Raw genomic sequence first — 21155 nt, 5'->3', positions numbered from 1 at the left:
TGCGGTGTATCTGTATGCATACCTGAATGCGTAGACCTCAGTGTTGGGATCGGCGTTCTGGTTCATGTTGTTAGGATACTGCTTACCTGTTGTTTACCAAACACTTTTCAGCCAAAGCAACCCACATTACACTAATTGCAGGAGCGGTCCCCCCTGGAGCCAGTGCCTCTCGCTCAAGGGCACAGCGCTGAGAAGCTTCTCTCAGAGCCTCTCCCGTTAACAGGTCACCCGCACCTGGGATTGAACCTATTTAAACATAACAGATAACAGAGACGGTAACAGAGCAACATCACATTTAGGTGGAAACGCTCTCCCAGTCACCGTTTCTCACGTCTGTGCCAGTCAATTCGTTGAATGTTTCCTGTCACCGTTTGTGCCAGTGGAGCTGCAGTGATTAGAACATGTGGCGTACACTGGCTCGTGCTGGGCTGAGGCGCGGCAGCACAAAGAGAGAGGAGGGCAAATCTGACTCATTAAGATGCAGAAGGAAACAGGAAAGCAAGTGAAGGAAGAAAAGGGAAAAATAGTGTAATTGATATGTAAATGAATCTCCAAATGTCAAATCATGAAGTCACACAAAAAGAGGGAAATCGCATGTATAATAGAATAATGTGGACATGCTAAATAGACATCTAAAATGTGTCTGGTTTCCACCGTAGAAAAACAGTTTTATTCTATTCTGTTCTATCATGTTTCATCAATATTTTAATTTATTCATATATATGCCATGTTTTGTTCTTTGTTGTTCTGATAAATTCCATTAAATTGTTTTATTGCCTTCCGATTTGTCCAATTCTATTCTATTTAGTTCTGATCTGTCGTTATATACTCTATTCATTTTTGTTGTTCTATTATTCTACATTCTATGCTGTTGTCCGATTTGTATTATGGTTTTTGTTGTCATGTCCTGTTTTGATATTCTATTATTCTCTTATGATTTGTTATGTTCTACCCTGCTCCTGTATTCTTTTCTATTCCACTCATTTCTGTTCTATCATTAAAATTAAATTACGGAACAAAATCGATCCTCCGCAATCTGATGGCTTCCATTTTCCTCAACAGTGCTTAATTTAGAAGCAGCAGCTGGTTTTATCAGTAAATTCCGACTGCTGCTTACGCCATAATCTGGCTGTGTGTGTGTTTTCATCTGGCCTATAATCCCAGACCTCTCACTTACATCCGCCCTAATCTAATCAGATTGGATTTCGCCTGCTTATGAAAACACGGCTCAGTCTGCGCGGCTCAGTACCTCTTAACATAAAAGCAAAAGAACGCGCGTGTGTGTGTGTGTGTTTGTGCATTTGAGTGTGGGAGCGAGAGAAAGAAAAAAGAGAGGAGAAAGAAAAGACTTGTCTGGGCTGTTTTTGAAAGAGCACAATGCTCGCAAACATGGGCGTTTTCCAGAGTGGCAGCATGTGTATGTGTTGGTCGGCAGTGTTTCTAGTACCGGTTTCAGCATCAGCTAAGAATCCATCAGAGACAGAATGACTCACTCTGTGTGTATTTGCCGATCATCACAGCTTCTTGCCACGCGGCACTTCTCTCAGTGACAAAACACACTTCCAAGGAGCGGTACACACATACATAAACACTATTAAAACACTGCACTTCCTGGCCAAACACACCAGCCTTTACCCTCCCATCCTAGGGCTATGATCAAGTGACTCTTGAGCTGGTCCTTTCAACTCCCACACCCCATTTTAGAGCACAATCCTGAAGAAGAAAAACACAACACGAAAAAATTTAATGGCTTTAGTTCATGGCTACTGGTAATGTACTGTGAATCAGTCAAAAACGCCCAAGTTATCAGTTTAAGTCATTCTAACAAATCATTTACTCAATCCATCACAGCAGTTACTGAATTAACATCTGACTCACTGAATTGCAGGGCATAATAGCTGTCATTCATCGCTGACTCAAACTAAACCAACATTTTATGTGAACTTAAAGGATCAGTTCTCTTCAAAATGAAAATGTCCTGATATTTTGCTCACCCCCATCTCATCCAAGATGTTCATTTCTTCAGTCGAAAATAAATTACGTTTTTTGAGGAAAACATTCCAGGATTTTTCTCCACACTATTGACTTCCATGGCAACCAAAATGTTGAAGGTCCAAATCAATGCAGTTTCAAAGGGCTTCAGAGACTCTCCACGATGGAATAGGGTCTTATCTAGCGAAACAATCGGTAATTTAAAAAAAAAATAATAATAATAATTAATATACTTTTTAACCAAAATTGCTCATCTTGCGCTGCTCTGCGGCTCGCCAGTGATTGCACAATCATGCCGAAAATGTCACGCTAGACGTAGGGAGAAGTACCGCCCACGTGTTTACAAAGCACACATGCGAAAACTAATACAAAAATCCTTTAGCAAAAAAAAAGGTAAAACAACAATGTCGGACGAGGTGCCGTGATGAAGAGATAATCAGTGTTATTCACTACACACTAGTCATAATGTTATGCCTGATCGGTGAATTTGCCTGAATTTTTTTTTTACACAACTTCAATATTGATAATAATCATAAATGTTTCTTGAACATCAAATCATCATATTAGAATGATTTCTGAAGGATCATGTGACACTGAAGACTGGAGTAATGATGCTGAAAATGTAGCTTTGCATCACAGAAATAAATTACATTTTAAAATGCACTCACCTAAAGGATTATTAGGAACACCTGTTCAATTTCTCATTAATGCAATTATCTAATCAACCAATCACATGGCAGTTGCTTCAATGCATTTAGGGGTGTGGTCCTGGTCAAGACAATCTCCTGAACTCCAAACTGAATATCAGAATGGGAAAGAAAGGTGATTTAAGCAATTGTGAGCGTGGCATGGTTGTTGGTGCCAGACGGGCCGGTCTGAGTATTTCACAATCTGCTCAGTTACTGGGATTTTCACGCACAACCATTTCTAGGGTTTACAAAGAATGGTGTGAAAAGGGAAAAACATCCCGTATGCGGCAGTCCTGTGGGCGAAAAAATGCCTTGTTGATGCTAGAGGTCAGAGGAGAATGGGCCGACTGATTCAAGCTGATAGAAGAGCAACTTTGACTGAAATAACCACTCGTTACAACCGAGGTATTCAGCAAAGCATTTGTGAAGCCACAACACGCACAACCTTGAGGCGGATGGGCTACAACAGCAGAAGACCCCACCGGGTACCACTCATCTCCACTACAAATAGGAAAAAGAGGCTACAATTTGCACAAGCTCACCAAAATTGGACAGTTGAAGACTGGAAAAATGTTGCCTGGTCTGATGAGTCTCGATTTCTGTTGAGACATTCAGATGGTAGAGTCAGAATTTGGCGTGAACAGAATGAGAACATGGATCCATCATGCCTTGTTACCACTGTGCAGGCTGGTGGTGGTGGTGTAATGGTGTGGGGGATGTTTTCTTGGCACACTTTAGGCCCCTTGGTGCCAATTGGGCACCGTTTAAATGCCACGGCCTACCTGAGCATTGTTTCTGACCATGTCCATCCCTTTATGACCACCATGTACCCATCCTCTGATGGCTACTTCCAGCAGGATAATGCACCATGTCACAAAGCTCGAATCATTTCAAATTGGTTTCTTGAACATGACAATGAGTTCACTGTACTAAAATGGCCCCCACAGTCACCAGATCTCAACCCAATAGAGCATCTTTGGGATGTGGTCGAACGGGAGCTTCGTGCCCTGGATTGTGCATCCCACAAATCTCCATCAACTGCAAGATGCTATCCTATCAATATGGGCCAACATTTCTAAAGAATGCTTTCAGCACCTTGTTGAATCAATGCCATGTAGAATTAAGGCAGTTCTGAAGGCGAAAGGGGGTCAAACACAGTATTAGTATTTTTTGTATTTTTAATTAAATAAATGCAGCCTTGGTGAGCATAAGAGACTTCTAAAAACATTAAAAATCTTACACATCAAAAACTTTTGTACGTCAGTATATATAAAAACATTAATTATTTGAATATTTAATATTAATATTATTTTATTACACATATTTTTATAACATAATATTATTTAAGACTGGTATTAGGTTTAGTATTATGGTATTATGTTTTGAAATTTGAAACACTGATGTGAGCATAGAGATTTAGCCTAAGGGCACACTTTAGTGTAAAACTATTTTGTGTTGAGGAGTTGTCATAACCTGCAGGAATGATGTTGCTGAGCATACTTCTAAACATATTGAATCTCCATCTCTAGCAACATACACACTCCAACAAAAGCAGACGTATGGCTAATGAAGCAAGAGTTGTCTTCCATGACCAACCGTGCCTACATACACAAACACGCATGCTACCGTGCACTGTGCTGTTCACCCGCGCATCTCATGCGTGATTGATTCGTGAATACTGGAATTGACATAACCAAAGATGCTCCCGTTTCACACACTCCCTAACCAAGTGCAAAGCGACAAGCAATGCGTCTGTCCACAATGAAAGCAAAAATCTCACGTGGAGAAGAATTTTGGACCAATTTTGCACTAAGACGGAGCAACAAAGTGCTGCCACGAGCGAGGGGAGCTTCATAAGAAGGCTGAGCTCATGAATATTAATTAGCTAATACTGATGATCCACACTGATTTGATATGAGATACAATATCAAGCTAGTTTAAAGTTTCATCTTTGAAATGTCAAAACTGAAATGCCACCAGTTTTATATCAAAATAATAGAAATAAAGATTAAGATATTGAAAATAGACTACACGTAATCATTTGAAAATGTGAGTTGTTGATTACCTGTTTCTCTACAAAAAAAAAAGTTGCTCTCCTAAAATCACTGCAATTTGTTCGCTTCCCCCCCACACTCAGTTTTTGAGCACAAATGAACGTAACCAATTTTATGCAATAACTTCATCCTTAAAATGAGCAGAATACACAAACTCAAATATAAATTTGCTTTAGTAGGTTTGATGCATGAAGATTTAGCACCAGCTCGGATTTCTCCACCTACTTACTGTCAATGATCATCTCTGAATAAGCACATTCTGGCTATCCGCTCTGGAAATTAACTATGTAAATGGATAGATCTGCTTTTATTTTTTTTGTTGCTTTTTTACCTCTACAAAAAAGAAACTATCGCAGATCTGATGTGCTTTCAACGCAAGCCATACATATTTTCATATCAGCAGACTATGTTGGATTGAGTGGGTTCAAGTCTTTGGGCCCTGAGCAATGCTACAGAAATAGAAAGCAAGCGACCGTCAAAATGTGCTGTTGTTTCTTGTGGTCGCAGCTGCTAAGGACAAAAACTGTGATTTAAACGGAAGAGCTTTGATTGCTTATCGCTTCATCGTGCCGTGCCTGGATGGCTCTGGATGCTGTCAGTCCAATCCGTGTTCTTTGTTAATCATCTAGATCTTTCTATCTCCGTATTTTCTCTCTCTTCATCCATCCGTCCATCTCAGCGTGGGTCAGAGAAGCCAATGTCTTTATCTCTTCCATGTGATCTCTCTTTTACACATCTCACGCTCTCTGCCCTCCCCGCCCGGTCTCTTTTCTCTCTGCACTCCATGAAACCTCTTATTCAGACCAGCACCAACCCTCTCAAAAGATGCTCTCCTGCTGTAATACGACGAGAGAGGTGAAATCCTCTGTCTCATAACTTCTAATAAACGTGTTCCAAGGTCATCCTTCTCATAAAGCCTCCATCGTAACCCCACCCCCCATCGAGCCGGGATGAAGACAGACCATCTAATGGCAAAAGACAGCTGTGTCTAAGAGTGGATGAGCGAGAAAAAGCGGAAAAAAGAAGGAGAGGGTAATTATCCGAAGTGCAGTTCTTTGCTCTTTTCAGTGGAGCAAGAAAAATGCAGCTTTTGAGGGCCCTCCTGCTGAAATAAGCTGATGATGTATATGTTTACAAGAGGCTGTTTAGACGAGAAAAGGGAAGTGAGAAAAGATGTCTGTGGTGGTTTACGATTAGTTTATATTCTTTCGCAAGATGCCGGTGTCAGGTTCAGGGACACGCTGTTGCTCGAGCACATGCAGGAAGTCCATGAAAACAGATCAACAGAGCTGCGTTTCACTGGCTAAAAAAATAATAATTTGAGTTTCAATCCAGTCACAACTTCCACACCCTCATCATTTTGCTACACACACACACACACTTCTCCATGACACTTCTCCGTTTCTCAGCAAAACTCCGGCTTTGCCTTCCTGTCGAGGTGTGATGGGAGAAATCCCACTGAGGGCGAGAAGAGTGTAGCCTTGTGCTGTGAGATACGTGTACACACACACACACTCACACACACTCCTCACAGCAGACAGGGTGTTGATAGATCTGACATCTGGAGCTGCTTGACAGGGCGAGAAAAAAAACAAAAAGAAAAAGAGGAGAGGAAAAGAAAAGAAGGGAAGAGAGGAGAGGGAAGAGCCTGCCAGGGTTCCATGCCTTTTGCCTTCTCCATTTAAGTGGATTTGAGGAGATTACAGCGGAGTGTTTAGCATGTTTAGCTCAGCATTTGTAGCAGTGTAACAGCCTGTGATGGCTCTGCTGCCCAAATGTCAGAACTAATGAAAATATGAGATGGAAAGGCTGCTTCAGCCATTAATGGGAACAGATTAAATTGACGTGAGCATTAAAAGGGCAGGGAGATAGAAACATCTCCCCATCTTGAATTAAAACTGAACTGCTGTAGCGGGAAAGAGCGAAGACAGACAAAGACTCGTGGAGTCGACAAGAAAATTCAGTCTGTTAATGGATTTGTTTACCTAAACACGAAAATGTTGTCATTTTCTCACCCGCATGTTGATTCAACCCTTATATGACTTGCTTTCTTCTGTGAAACACAAAATGAGACATTTTGAAGAAAGTACTCGTCGTTCTTTCCAGTACAGTTTAAATGAAGATTAAAAAAAGTAGCATAAAAGAATCCATATGACTTGTGCGGTATGCGTATATTTAGGCATGCAATCAGCTAAGGACAAAAAAAAGGAAAGGAAAAGCATTTTTTCTCCATTCAATATGACTAAACAACAATAAAAATAGTTATTATTCAAAATAATATTAATATTTTGTACAAAATTTTATCAAATGAAGAAATATATTACTATTGCAATAACACAAAAGTATTTAATTAAAAAAAACAACTAATATTTATAGCTGTATGAATGTTGTTGCTTTCAAACATTAATTTAGAAGGGTTTATTTTGGAGGAAAATTGCCGAGGGACCTTAAAGGATCTCTTTTTGTTGACAACTGATTTATATATGATTCTCATTTCAAATTTGGGAAGATATCCAAGCATGAAATACATGTATTGGAATCAGCAATTTAGCAATAAAAAATAAATCACATACTTAATACTCAAAAAGTAATAAGTAATAAGAGTAGTAATAAAGTAATAAGAGTTTGGAAAGAACTATCCTTTTAAAAATAATTCTCAGGATGAGCCACAGCACTAAAGTTTCCCACAAGGATTATTGAATTATTGAAAGTATCCCTGTTTTTTTTATTTTGCAAAGTTTAGTGACATAACGGTATTTTACATTTGCCAATGCCTTGATTTGATTGAGAGAGTGCAATGGGTGAAAACTGTGTCATGCGAGTCAGAAAAAAGACAGACTGGTATGTGAAGTTGAAAACAAGTACTGTGTGTCTTAGAGTGCGAAAGACTCTGTCCAAGGTGCTGCCGAGTTTGACAAGTCGAGAGAGGTGAGAACATGCTGTGCGAGTGTGTGAGCGATAGATGGAGGGAGTATGGAGGAAAGAGCGCTGTCCAAGGTGCTAGTAAGCGCAGCGCGCTGATATTAGAGTGTGTGAGGAATGCGAGGGTGAGAGAGCTATAGATGGCTTGGCTCTCACTCTAGGCACAAACAGAAGGTTCCAAAGTGTTATTCAGCACAGATGACAGCCAGCCTTCTCTCTCTCACTCACACACACACACACACACACACACAAAGCCTTTCCATCATGTGTGTTTTCTGAAAACAAATTAGCCTTTATCATTTACTGCTGTGTGCTCTTAGTGAGGTTTATGAACCTTATTCTAAAACAAGTCAATCTGTACAAGAAACTGAAACTGTCCAATTATGTGTAATTAAATCCATGCTTAAATATTTTTAATTTACTGTTGATATTGATACAGTACTTGATACAGTCCAGAAGGCTAAGAACTATCCTCATAAATATAAATATATACTCCTATCAGGCATAACATTATGACAGGTGAAGTGAATAACACTGATTATCTCTTCATCACGGCACCTGTTAGTGGGTGGGATATATTAGGCAGCAAGTGAACATTTTGTCCTCAAAGATGATGTGTTAGAAGCAGGAAAAATTGGCAAACGTAAGGATTTGAGCGAGTTTGACAAGGGCCAAATTGTGATGGCTAGATGACTGGGTCAGAGCATCTCCAAAACTGCAGCTCTTGTGAGGTGTTCCCGGTCTGCAGTGGTCAGTATCTATCAAAAGTGGTCCAAGGAAGGAACAGTGGTCAACCGGCGACAGGGTCATGGGCAGCCATGGCTCACTGATGCATGTGGGGAGCAAAGGCTGGCCTGTGTGAGGCTACTGTAGCTCAAATTGCTCAAGAAGTTAATGCTGGTTCTGATAGAAAGGTGTCAGAATACGCATTGCATCAGGGCTGTGTAACCTCCAATAATAAAGGCTGTAAAAAAAAAAAAAAAGCTATTTCTTTGCTAGTTCATGACACACGCATGATAACCAAAGTTTTGTATGACTTTAATTCCATCTAACTCCATCGCTTCTTTCAAAATAGACCACAATTATGCCTGTAGTTTAAAGGGTTTGTGAACTTCAACCATTGTACTTTGGGTGTATTTCTTGGGTACATTGTTTCTCTTCAGAAACGGGGTTAGAGGTGGAGCACATTAATATTGAATTTATATTTTCATTCCTCCTTTGAGAAAATTTGCAAAGCTCTTTAGATGTCATGTGTATATCTCTTATCTGTGAAGCGTGGATCATAGAGAATCCCTTGCAGCAAGTTGTTCCTTTTCAAATTATTATAATAAGTCAAAGGGATTCTCCTTTGTTCTTAAGTGGAGGATTTTGGGGCATTATCTTTCTGAAGTCTGTAGCTGCTCCAGGTCAATGTAAGAATACAGACCACCAGCACAGCGTGAGACAGAACAGGTGCGCAGATGACCTCTGGCATCTGAATGCTGCATATTGCCAATGCAAGATGCTGGCTGTAAATTGCCTGAACGAATATCCTCTAAAAGTTAAATTAAATGTTCAACAAGCACATATGGAAGTGGAGTTCGAATGAGCACATAAACCACTGTAGTTTCATAATTGCAATGAATTCTCAAAGTGTTTTTTTGTCTTACAGGTGTCGTATGCACGGCCCAGCTCGGCTTCTATCCGTGACGCCAATCTGTACGTGAGTGGACTGCCCAAGACCATGACCCAGAAGGAGCTGGAACAGCTCTTCTCTCAGTACGGACGGATAATAACCTCCCGCATTCTCGTCGACCAGGTCACAGGTATCAGTGGGACCGCTTTTCTCTCACCCTGAGCATGCATACAAGCATACAAACAAAGAAAACATGTCATTTCACATGAAACAATCTCACAATCTACTATAGGGTCTACTATACTATATTTAGTTTATTGTAGCCGCTAAAATATAATGAATTCTGCATTACTTTGAGTCATTTTTTGGCGCTATATTAAAGGTCATGCTAGAAGAAACCTAAATGCCATTCTCTAGTCTGATTTAACAAAAAATAGACTAGTGCAATTTTAGCATTAAAGTATGTAACTTTTGGCGCTCTAGTGGTTAATAAACAAAACTGCATGAGTCTTGTGGAATTAAATAGTCTTAAATAGTCAGAATATAACACTATTATAGGTGTACCCTAGTGATTCAGGATAAGACAAAAACACGCCTTGGAAAATGGATTCATTATGTACTTGCTCAATCTAAATTTTGAACACAAAAAAAGTTACATAGTGCAGCTTTAACATGACATTCAAGATTTAAAAACACGATTTTTTTGCTGAAATAGAACCTTTAAAGTGCATGTAAATGCACTTGACATGTACTAACTGAAGCTACACTCAACAATGTCACCATCTTGTGTGTGTAGATGTATGTGCAGGTTGGTTGGTTGTTTGCATTTGATCAAGACCAAGCATCCTAATCTTAAGAATCATTAAATGACATGGAATGACTGATGAGTCTATTTTAAAGCAGCCTTGGCCTATCCTTCCTCCAGCATCATGAATAAATCAATTTGGATATAAATGGTCATGGAGCTGAATTTCTTACAAATTCAATATTTTTCCAACTGCATAATTCATATCGGCACTTTCCATGCAAACAATATCGCATAAGCCACAGGAAAATGTACTCCACGTTCTAGTGGTGCAGAACCCTTTCGGAAGAACTGCTGAGGAACGCTGCATGGCCACATGCACACATACACACACAGAGGCCTTCCTCCCTTGACACCGATCCTTCCTCTGGCCCTGAGAAGGCTCCCCGGGAGAAATGGGTCCGCAGGAGGGAGCTTAATGATTAATTAAACTTGAGTCGCTAGTGATTAAGAAACAAGGAGGGTTTTTTTCTTTTCTTTTTGAAGCTACTGATCGGAAGGCTTCCATAAAGAGACATGAGCAAATATTAGCCTTGAAAGCCAAACAGGGATTCTGCCTTTGTCAATAACGAGTGTTGAAGTCGAAAAAGGGATTGTTACTTAAATAGTTTAGTTGACAAATCAGATTAACTCACCGCCATGGGCCACATACGTATATGCTGACAGAATCTAAAAGTACAATCATTGGAATATCAATGCAAGCCATTTGTGGTACATACAACAACAGCAACACTGGGTCACCAAACAGAATTGCAGAATAGTGATTTAATACTGGTGAAATATAAAAAATGGTTCCCTAAACACGTTAATTGTCAAACCGCGCATTTACAGTATGGTGAATTAATGACTCTTATGAGACTTATGAGAAATTGAATCACAGTCTAAAACTACTCTACACAGTAATGGCCGATTATAGTATGTCTAGTACCCAGAACATACCTAAAATTTAGCATAATGTCAAAAAAGATTTTCATCAGGGCTGGACTGGGGCTAAAATTCGTCCCTGGCAAACCCAGCCCATCCGGCCCATGAGTTCCCCATGAATGTTAATTGGCCTTATATTGGAGTAAATAAATAAAATGATGGATAAATAAAAAATGATGGATATTATCGAATTTACTGCAAATGCAGATAACAAACTTAATATAGCACTTTTGTCACACAGAAATGCACTTAACAGTAAAGCACTGATTTTGAGCTGGGACGCAGTAAAGTAAATTTACTGCTTTTAAATTCTGTTATCATTTACTCACTCTCATGTCATTCCAAACCTGTATGACTTTCTTTCTTCCATGAAACACAAAAAGAATATATTTTGAAAAATGTTGGCAACCAAACCATAGGCTACCATTGAATATTGTATGGACAAAAAAAACACACTCAAATGATTTTCTACCCCTTTAAAAACAATAATTTTTTCAAAAGTTAACACCTTATTTATGCAAGACACTGATATCTATCTTTCATGAGGTTCTCATTTAAATAAAATTGAGTTAAATTTCATTATATTTCAAATTTCATCTATTAAAAAGTTAAAAAAAAGTTTAACTGTAGGCCAGTTTCATTTAACTGTAAGAGCATGGTAGTCACAGGTAAAACCATGCTCCTCATTACCATGGGTATATAGTTTCTAAAATAAATAAATAAATACTAATAAACTATTGAATTTGTAATAAAAAAATAATATTATAAACACATGTAGAAAATACGAAAACAGTCTCTATAAAAGTAATTTATAGTCCGCAATATTTAATGTAAGTAATAATAGCAACATTTTTAATAAATACATTTCTTCCAAAACACCCTATTTCTTCACTGTTAGTAGCTGCAAGGTAAATTGTGGTTGTGCTAGAGACAAGTTGTGTGTATTGCCGTTTTCCAATTTACCTCGTCGTGTATTTACATGCTGTTTTCAGCTAGATTCACCACAGAACCTGTAATGTTCCCATATCACACGATTGTATAAAACAAAATTCGGAGTCAAAGTGCCGTTCATCACTTCATAGAGCATAAAAAAATAAAAAACAACAGCGCCTAATATGGTCACAGTCTATGAATATGGAGGAAGGGAGGTCTCTCTCGCTTTGGCCTGCCAATTCAGAAGACAAACCAAGCTGTCCCTGCATGATGGGCCAGTCAGTGGCAAAAAAATAAAATAAATAACCTTGTATCAGGCCCCAAAGTGTGTCGGCCCACCGGGAAAATGCCCGGTGTGCCAAACCAGCCCTGATTTTCATGCACACACACATTTTCAAAAATCAACATCTGCCACATGCCTTTTAAGGAAAATCTAATTATGTCATATTTCCTCTATCAGTTTCAAGAAAAATACAATATCCTGAAATAACACAGAAAGTCATTAATAAAAACAAACACATATGGCATGATAAACTAACAGTGGCTTTGCCTTTCTGAAATAATAATACATCATACATCCTTGTCATAAGTTTCCTGGTAACAATTAGGGAAGCATTTTCTCTGTTCACCCTCACAGGATAACATATTGCTGTGGAAGACCTCTTCCCACATGTCTTGTTTATATAACTCGTTCCCTAGGGTGTGTCTGTTTGTTTTCAGTTTATTGGGAAAACGTGACTAAATTACAGGCATTTGAAAAAGCTTCTGAGCATTTGACTGAAACCGTGCCATGAGTACTTACACATAGCATGTAACCTAAGTGAAGTAAGATAGGTTTGGCTTTTTGATCAATAGTCAAATATTCAGAGAGGCTCCGTGGAGCCTTGCCTAGCAGTCAATACATGTCCCATCAATGAGAGCAAATACAATTGATCCAAAACGGCGGCTCCTACCAGCTGCGCCTCTTAAGTGAAAAACGACTGCCTCGACTGAGCTACTTGTGGAAATCCCTCTTTTAAAATGCTACGCTTTCTCCTAATTCGTCTCCTTTTCTTTTCTCGCTCATTGATATTTTCCCATGACTCGAATTCCATTAACTATACCGTGTGAGCATGCTGTAAGGAACACGACGTCCATGTGCATTTGAGCCAACGTTGCACGACGAGTGTCCAAATCGAGGCCTGCGGAACACAAAGGATCTGTGATGTATACAATGAATCGAGATGCTCCACCAGACATTGCAAAGCATGTCATGACACCGCTGCCTTGGCCTCCAATTATACAAGGACAAACAGATGGATTTATAGCCGTGAGCCGGCAGAACCAAGCAAAGAGCTGCTCGAGTCTTCAAAGACCTCCCTTACTGAGCCTTTTCAAACACCATCTGTAGCGGTAGCAACTAAAAGTTACATAAAAACGAGGATGCTGCTCTCCTTTCTCTGATTAGGCAGAAGCCACGGCGAAGAGGTGTACGCTTTTTTCCTCATAATATATTTAGCGCACAAGTTTAATAAATGTTCCATACAGTTGGCACAGCCACTTAAAAGTGGAAGAATGAGAGACAACGGAGAGGTGCTTATATGTTCAGACAGAGGAGAGAAGGCTTTCATTAACAGCAGAGCTTTTCTGAGCTTTCTCTTTTCCCCCAGAGGACTCTCTCTCTCTCTCTCTCTCTCTAACTCTCTCTCTCCTGTACGCTGTACGCAGTAAGTGTCGAGGACCAGAACAGTGGGCGTGCAGTGGAAAGCGCTTTGTCAGGCCGGCTATAGCAGTCTCCTGCCACTGTTTCTTGTGCACTCGCTCTGTGTGTCACGGTTATTATTAAACTCAGCATTCTCCGGCTTCATGTGTGCTGAGCCGAGATAAGTACAGGTAGAAAGTTACGTAAGGTAGGACTGATTACTGGGGAGAATAGTGCTGTTAACCGGCACATTGTAGCTGTAACTCTGTTCGGTTCATGATAAGCGCTAAAAAGGAGCTAGCGGTGCCAGTGTCTCCGGTTTTAGCCCGGCCGCTCGCTTTGTTTAGGCAGCCTGTTATAGAAACGGCTGCAGGCTCATTATGGTAATGTCAGAGAAGCGAGGGGAAAAGAAAAAAGTAAAGCACAGTCAACATTAAGGCTCCCATTTGCATTTTTTAACCGTTAAATTGCAAGGTTTTTTTTTTTTCTGGACCCGCTATTTTAGCAATTCTGCAGGCATCTGATAGATCGTCAGCTGTTTGCTGAGTTGCAGCCTGAATGACATTGGTCAGCACTATTTCTACCCGAGGAAACCGAGATCCCATCACGATTTCATTATATTTGTGTTAGAGCACAGTGCCGAAACTCTCTGGATTGAATCATACCACAGATTACCTGCCCTACGGCCCTACACTGTGTTTTAAGGTATGATACAAAACAGACTTCCAGAGGACAAAAGGCAATAGACACTGTTGACAGTATTTACAACATTTGCTGTTTAATAGCCATCAGTCCCATCATTATGGAGGCTTTTTTCCGCCACAGAATAAAACATTTTAAAAGATAATTGTGACTTTTTATCTCACAATTGCGATGTTTTTTTCTCCGAATTACGAACTAAAAAAGTCAGAATTGCGTGATATAATGTTACAATTACGAGTTATAAAGTCAGAATTACATGATATAAAGTCAAAATTGCGTGTTATAAAGTCAGAATTGTGAGATATAAAGTTGTAATTACGAGTTATAAAGTCAATTACATAATATAGTCACAATTGCGTGTTATAAAATCATAATTGTGAGATAATAAGTTGTAATTACGAGTTATAAAGTCAGAATTACATGATATAAAGTCACAATTGCGTGTTATAAAGTCAGAATTGTGAGATATAAAGTTGTAATTGCGTGTTATAAAGTCAGAATTGTGAGATATAAAGTTGTAATTACGAGTTATAAAGTCAATTACATAATATAGTCACAATTGCGTGTTATAAAATCATAATTGTGAGATAATAAGTTGTAATTACGAGTTATAAAGTCAGAATTACATGATATAAAGTCACAATTGCGTGTTATAAAGTCAGAATTGTGAGATATAAAGTTGTAATTGCGTGTTATAAAGTCAGAATTGCGTGATATAACGTTGCAATTGCAAGTTATAAAGTCAGAATTACATGATATAGTCAAAATTGCGTGTTATAAAGTCAGAATTGTGAGATATAAAGTTGTAATTACGAGTTATAAAGTCAATTACATGATATAGTCACAATTGCGTGTTATAAAGTCATAATTACATGATATAGTCACAGTTGCGTGTTATAAAGTCATAATTACATGATATAGTCACAATTGCGTGTTATAAAGTCTGAATTGTGAGATATAAAGTTGTAATTGCGTGTTATAAAGTCAGAATTGCGTGAAATAACGTTGCAATTACGAGTTATAAAGTCAGAATTACATGATAAAGTCACAATTGCGTGTTATAAAAGTCAGAATTGTGAGATATAAAGTTGTAATTGCGTGTTATAAAGTCAGAATTGCGTGAAATAACGTTGCAATTACGAGTTATGAAGTCAATTACATGATATAGTCACAATTGCGTGTTATAAAGTCAGAATTGCGTGATATAATGTTGCAATTGCAAGTTATAAAGTCAGAATTACATGATATAAAGTCACAATTGCGTGTTATAAAGTCATAATTGCGTGATATAACGTTGCAATTGCGAGTTATAAAGTCATAATTACATGATATAGTCACAATTGCGTGTTATAAAATCATAATTGTGAGATAATAAGTTGTAATTACGAGTTATAAAGTCAGAATTACATGATATAGTCACAATTGCGTGTTATAAAAGTCAGAATTGTGAGATATAAAGTTGTAATTACGAGTTATAAAGTCAATTACATGATATAGTCACAATTGCGTGTTATAAAGTCAGAATTGCGTGATATAACGTTGCAATTGCGAGTTATAAAGTCATAATTACATGATATAGTCACAATTGCGTGTTATAAAATCATAATTGTGAGATAATATGTTGTAATTACGAGTAATAAAGTCAGAATTACATGATATAGTCATAATTGCGTGTTATAAAATCATAATTGTGAGATAATAAGTTGTAATTACGAGTTATAAAGTCAGAATTACATGATATAGTCACAATTGCGTGTTATAAAAGTCAGAATTGTGAGATATAAAGTTGTAATTACGAGTTATAAAGTCAATTACATGATATAGTCACAATTGCGTGTTATAAAGTCAGAATTGCGTGATATAACGTTGCAATTGCGAGTTATAAAGTCATAATTACATGATATAGTCACAATTGCGTGTTATAAAATCATAATTGTGAGATAATATGTTGTAATTACGAGTAATAAAGTCAGAATTACATGATATAGTCATAATTGCGTGTTATAAAGTCATAAATACATGATATAGTCACAATTGCGTGTTATAAAATCATAATTACATGATATAGTCACTATTGCGTGTTATAAAGTCATAATTACATGATATAGTCATATTTGCGTGTTATAAAGTCATAATTACATGATATAGTCACTATTGCGTGTTATAAAATCATAATTACATGATATAGTCACAATTGCGTGTTATAAAGTCATAATTACATGATATAGTCACTATTGCGTGTTATAAAGTCATAATTACATGATATAGTCAGAATTGCGTGTTATAAAGTCATAATTACATGATATAGTCACTATTGCGTGTTATAAAGTCATAATTACATGATATAGTCAGAATTGCGTGTTATAAAGTCATAATTACATGATGTAGTCACAATTGTGTTATAAAGTCATAATTGTGAGATATAAAGTTGTAATTATGAGTTATAAAGTCAGAATTACATGATATAGTCACAATTGCGTGTTATAAAAGTCAGAATTGTGAGATATAAAGTTGTAATTACGAGTTATAAAGTCAATTACATGATATAGTCACAATTGCGTGTTATAAAGTCAGAATTGCGTGATATAACGTTGCAATTGCGAGCTATAAAGTCATAATTACATGATATAGTCACAATTGCGTGTTATAAAATCATAATTGTGAGATAATAAGTTGTAATTACGAGTAATAAAGTCAAAATTACATGATATAGTCATAATTGCGTGTTATAAAGTCATAAATACATGATATAGTCACAATTGCGTGTTATAAAATCATAATTACATGATATAGTCACTATTGCGTGTTATAAAGTCATAATTACATGATATAGTCACTATTGCGTGTTATAAAATCATAATTACATGATATAGTCACAATTGCGTGTTATAAAGTCATAATTACATGATATAGTCACTATTGCGTGTTATAAAGTCATAATTACATGATATAGTCAGAATTGCGTGTTATAAAGTCATGATTACATGATGTAGTCACAATTGTGTGTTATAAAGTCATAATTGTGAGATATAAAGTTGTAATTATGAGTTATAAAGTCAGAATTACATGATAAAAAGTCACAATTGCGTGTTATAAAGTCAGAATTGTGTGATATAAACTCAATTGCGAGAAAGTCAGAATTGCAAGATATAAACTCGCAATTATGACTTGTGTGTTATAAAGTCAGAATTGCGTGATTTAAAGTTTATATCTCACAATTCAACTCGCAACTTTACATCATGCAATTCTGACTTTATAACTCACAATTCAGAATTTATATCACAAATTGCAAGATGTAAACTCGTAATTGCGAAGAAAAAAAGTCTGAATTCAGAACTGTGAGAGAAAAAGTAGCATTTACCTTTTTTTATTCTGTGGCGGAAACAAGCTTCCATGCATCATTCATAATGTTACGCAAGGTTGTGCAAAATTCTGAATTCTGGCTCCCTTTCAATTAATGAGTTGAAATTTAAATTGTATATGCCACATCCCACAGAAATTTGAAAAATGAAATAAGCAGAATTGCGTGAATTGCAACCGAAATAAATTTAGAACGTGGAATGTATTCTGGGAAAAGAAGTATTCATCCACCCTTGCCCACAAATGAAATGTATTAAATATAATGAATTCCTATAATTAAATTAATTACAATTTCTATAAGAAATTCTATTCTTTATAAATATAAAAAAATTGAAGTAGTAGGCATTATTTAATGAAAAACATTACAACATGTTACTTTGTTGTTGCATGACCTCATTACATTGTAAGTGATTGGTGTCTAGCATGGAAATGAAAATCGTTACTTTAGATTTTTAGTAAAATTTTGTATAATGCCTATTTAGAGAAAAGATCATTCAACACAATGCAATGGAAATAGAAGTCAAGAAAGCATTGCATTGTGGGATACAGTACTCCATGCACTGTACTCTGTTGCATACTGCATATTTTGATAAATCAAATTTTGAATGCTTGGTATTTATACCAAGCATTCAGACAATTTGCATACTATGCACAGTATATATAATAGGTCTGGAAGGACTTGACCTTTTACCTCTGGTTCTGTGTATGGCAATGACAGGGAGCATTTCGGCAAACTGATTTCAGATTCTAAGTCACCATAACATCACATCTAATGAGCTAAAACAAATTCAAGAGCGCTTTAAAGCAAGTATTTAGTGACCACAATACTTATTTCTAGGAAGATATTGTCATTTTTATCTATCTATTCCACCAACTGTCGAACCGCGTGTTGTGGAGGATGCATCTCTGTTGCCTTCAAAAGCATTTAAGGCATTATAGTATAGACAGGATGTCTTGATGCCTTCCTCTCCCCGCTTTCAGTATCAGCCGGTGTTTGTGTACGTCCTAAACAAGCAAAAGCACAGAGATGGCATATAGTTTATGTCAGATCCATCATTTCATTCCTGCACAATTAAACTGACAGACAGAAACAAAAAGTCGTCTAGTTTTGGATCAAAATTTTATGAAACGGAATGTGTAATCTCTTGTATTTTTAGATACTTGAGCTGTTGCACGTCAAATATCTTCTAGACAGAGCGAGGAACAGAGAGAGGAGGTGTCATTCCCAGTTTCCTCTCTCTGCTCCACTTTCGAAGGATTCTGCTTTGACCTCAACATCACTTCACGGTGAGCACGAAGTTAACCGTGCATCCTAAACTCTCTGGAATAATGCATGCTTTTCCTTCCACGAGCCTTTACTTCTGACGGTCTAATTAAAGAGAGCAGGTTTTAGGAAGGGAGAGGGAAAAGTGAAAAGCTGTCAGGAGTGACTCACGCTGTGAGGGAAAGAGAGTAATGCAGCCGCAGTCTGAATGAAAGCTCACTGCATTGAAAAGATTGTGTGCAAATATTTGTTTGCAGAATGGAACGTATCAAAAGACACTGATTTGAATAGACAATCAGGCAGCCCAACAGAAAACATCAATACTAGCGGATGACAGCTGAGAGAGTGAGAGGAGAACGAACTGACAATATAGAAAGCAGAGCGCAGACACACACAAATAGGTGTTCATTGTATTATGCAAATTGCCCTCTTGGCAAGTCGTCTCCACACGCACCTCCCCAGAGCAGAAGGATCGTCTCATTAAAAACCAACCCAACAAAAGACCTCCCAGTAAGCCAGGCTCTTTTAAATGTTACTTTCAGGTAGCGGTCAAAACCATCGCCTTGGAAACCATGGAAATGTCGCGGACAAGCCGCATACCATGAGGCGGCGTGTGGCCGTCAGCTGGCGCAAACCACACAGCGTGAGGCCGTCGCACACACGCGCTCAATTTCCAGAGCAGCGGGCGACAGCATCTCCACACAATATCGTCATCCTCTCATGAAGAAAAGAAAACAAATTACACGTCTGCCTGACAGCACCGGAATGCTGGCCGGCCAATAGAATCTCCCTGTTCCATCTCGCCTTATTTGCATAATGTGACACCAGCAATAGGATCCGTCACACAGGCGGCATATCTCTGAAAATGATTCGCCGTCGACAAATGACAATATCTAAATATAGAAATGAATCATTTTGAACGAAGGTGTGCGAGTCAGGAAGTGTGTGCATTTGTGTATGTCACATTTACGGCGTTCTCAGATGTGGAAGTCGTCAGAGTTGGATAAACGTTCCTATTTGTTCCAGTAGCAAAAGAAAAATCAATGATAGTGTTTCTATGACTTTCCAAAAGAGGAAAAAAATCTTGAGATTGTTTACATTGGTCAAGGTATAGGCCTGGTTTCACAGACAGGGCTTAGATTAAGCCAGGTTAGGCCTTTTAAGTAGACACCTAAGTAGCTTTTATAAACATGTCTTAGAAAAATCATTACTGGTGTGCAATTGGCTTTCAGTTAAGGCAGCTCGAACATGCAGTTTAGTCCGGGACTAGGCTTAAGCCTTGTCTGTGAAACTGGCAATAGTGTTATAAATGTACATTCATTTTTTTACTATAAAAAAAACAACTTCTAGATTTACGATGTCTGTTAAGAAGGTCTGTGTCGCTGTTGCAGGCCGAATAAAGCCAGTAAACGTATGGTGTGTTGTTTCTGGTGTGCTGGCCCCACAGGTGGCTCGCGGGGTGTGGGCTTTATTCGCTTTGATAAGAGGATAGAAGCGGAGGAAGCCATCAAGGGTCTGAATGGACAGAAGCCCTCAGGTGCCGCCGAGCCCATCACGGTGAAGTTTGCCAACAACCCCAGCCAGAAGACCAGTCAGGCGTTACTGTCGCAGCTGTACCAATCCCCCAACCGGCGCTACCCGGGACCCCTCCACCACCAAGCGCAGAGGTTCAGGTAAATACAGTCTGCAATAACAATCTGTATCTTTCTGTCAAAAATGGTGGAACTGTGGATTATGAAACTGTTACCTGTAGAGCTGAAGTTGGAAGTATGTGTCACGTCATCACCGAGGAATAGCTGCTCCCAAAAATCTGCAGAAACAAAATGAGATTCAGAAAAGAAACAGAAGCGAAGGACTGATAAGAGACAGTGGGGTTCTGTCATTCACAATGTCCCTCTGATTTCTTTTTCTCATACACCATCCTCCCCTTCTTTCATTTCACATCTGTTCCTTTCATTTCAGTTCAGCAGGCCAGCAATAACTTCACTCTGGCAGCTAACACCTTTACAGCTTTGGGCAGTGCTTCTCAACTTTTTTAAAAGGCGATGTGAAGTAAATGTTCTCTGCCGTACCTTCTCACCACTCATATAGTTAGTCAGAGGCAACAATAACAACACCTTTGATCCTGCCGTTGACTTGCTAGGTCTTTGCTTAAGATCTCCTTTCCTCTGAGGCTAATTCACATTAACTATGAGTCACGTCTTATGAGTTCCA

At 38.2% G+C, this 21155-nt stretch overlaps 1 protein-coding gene across 2 annotated transcripts in view; it reads left to right on the top strand.

Annotated features, from left to right (window-relative positions):
* elavl4 (ELAV like neuron-specific RNA binding protein 4) overlaps window positions 1–21155 on the top strand; it is a 91067-nt gene that overhangs the window by 60734 nt on the left and 9178 nt on the right. For both annotated transcript variants that reach the window (XM_079827844.1, XM_079827845.1), the window contains exons 5-6: window positions 9309–9462; window positions 20389–20614. In XM_079827844.1, coding sequence (XP_079683970.1) covers window positions 9309–9462; window positions 20389–20614 — 380 coding nt within the window. The remainder of the gene's footprint in view (window positions 1–9308; window positions 9463–20388; window positions 20615–21155) is intronic.

The sequence above is a fragment of the Gobio gobio genome (assembly GCF_949357685.1).
Source record: "Gobio gobio genome assembly, chromosome: 10".
In the NCBI taxonomy this organism is placed as follows: domain Eukaryota; kingdom Metazoa; phylum Chordata; class Actinopteri; order Cypriniformes; family Gobionidae; genus Gobio; species Gobio gobio.
The sequence above is the reverse complement of the archived record's forward strand: the minus strand, read 5'-3'. Positions and strand labels throughout refer to the sequence as shown.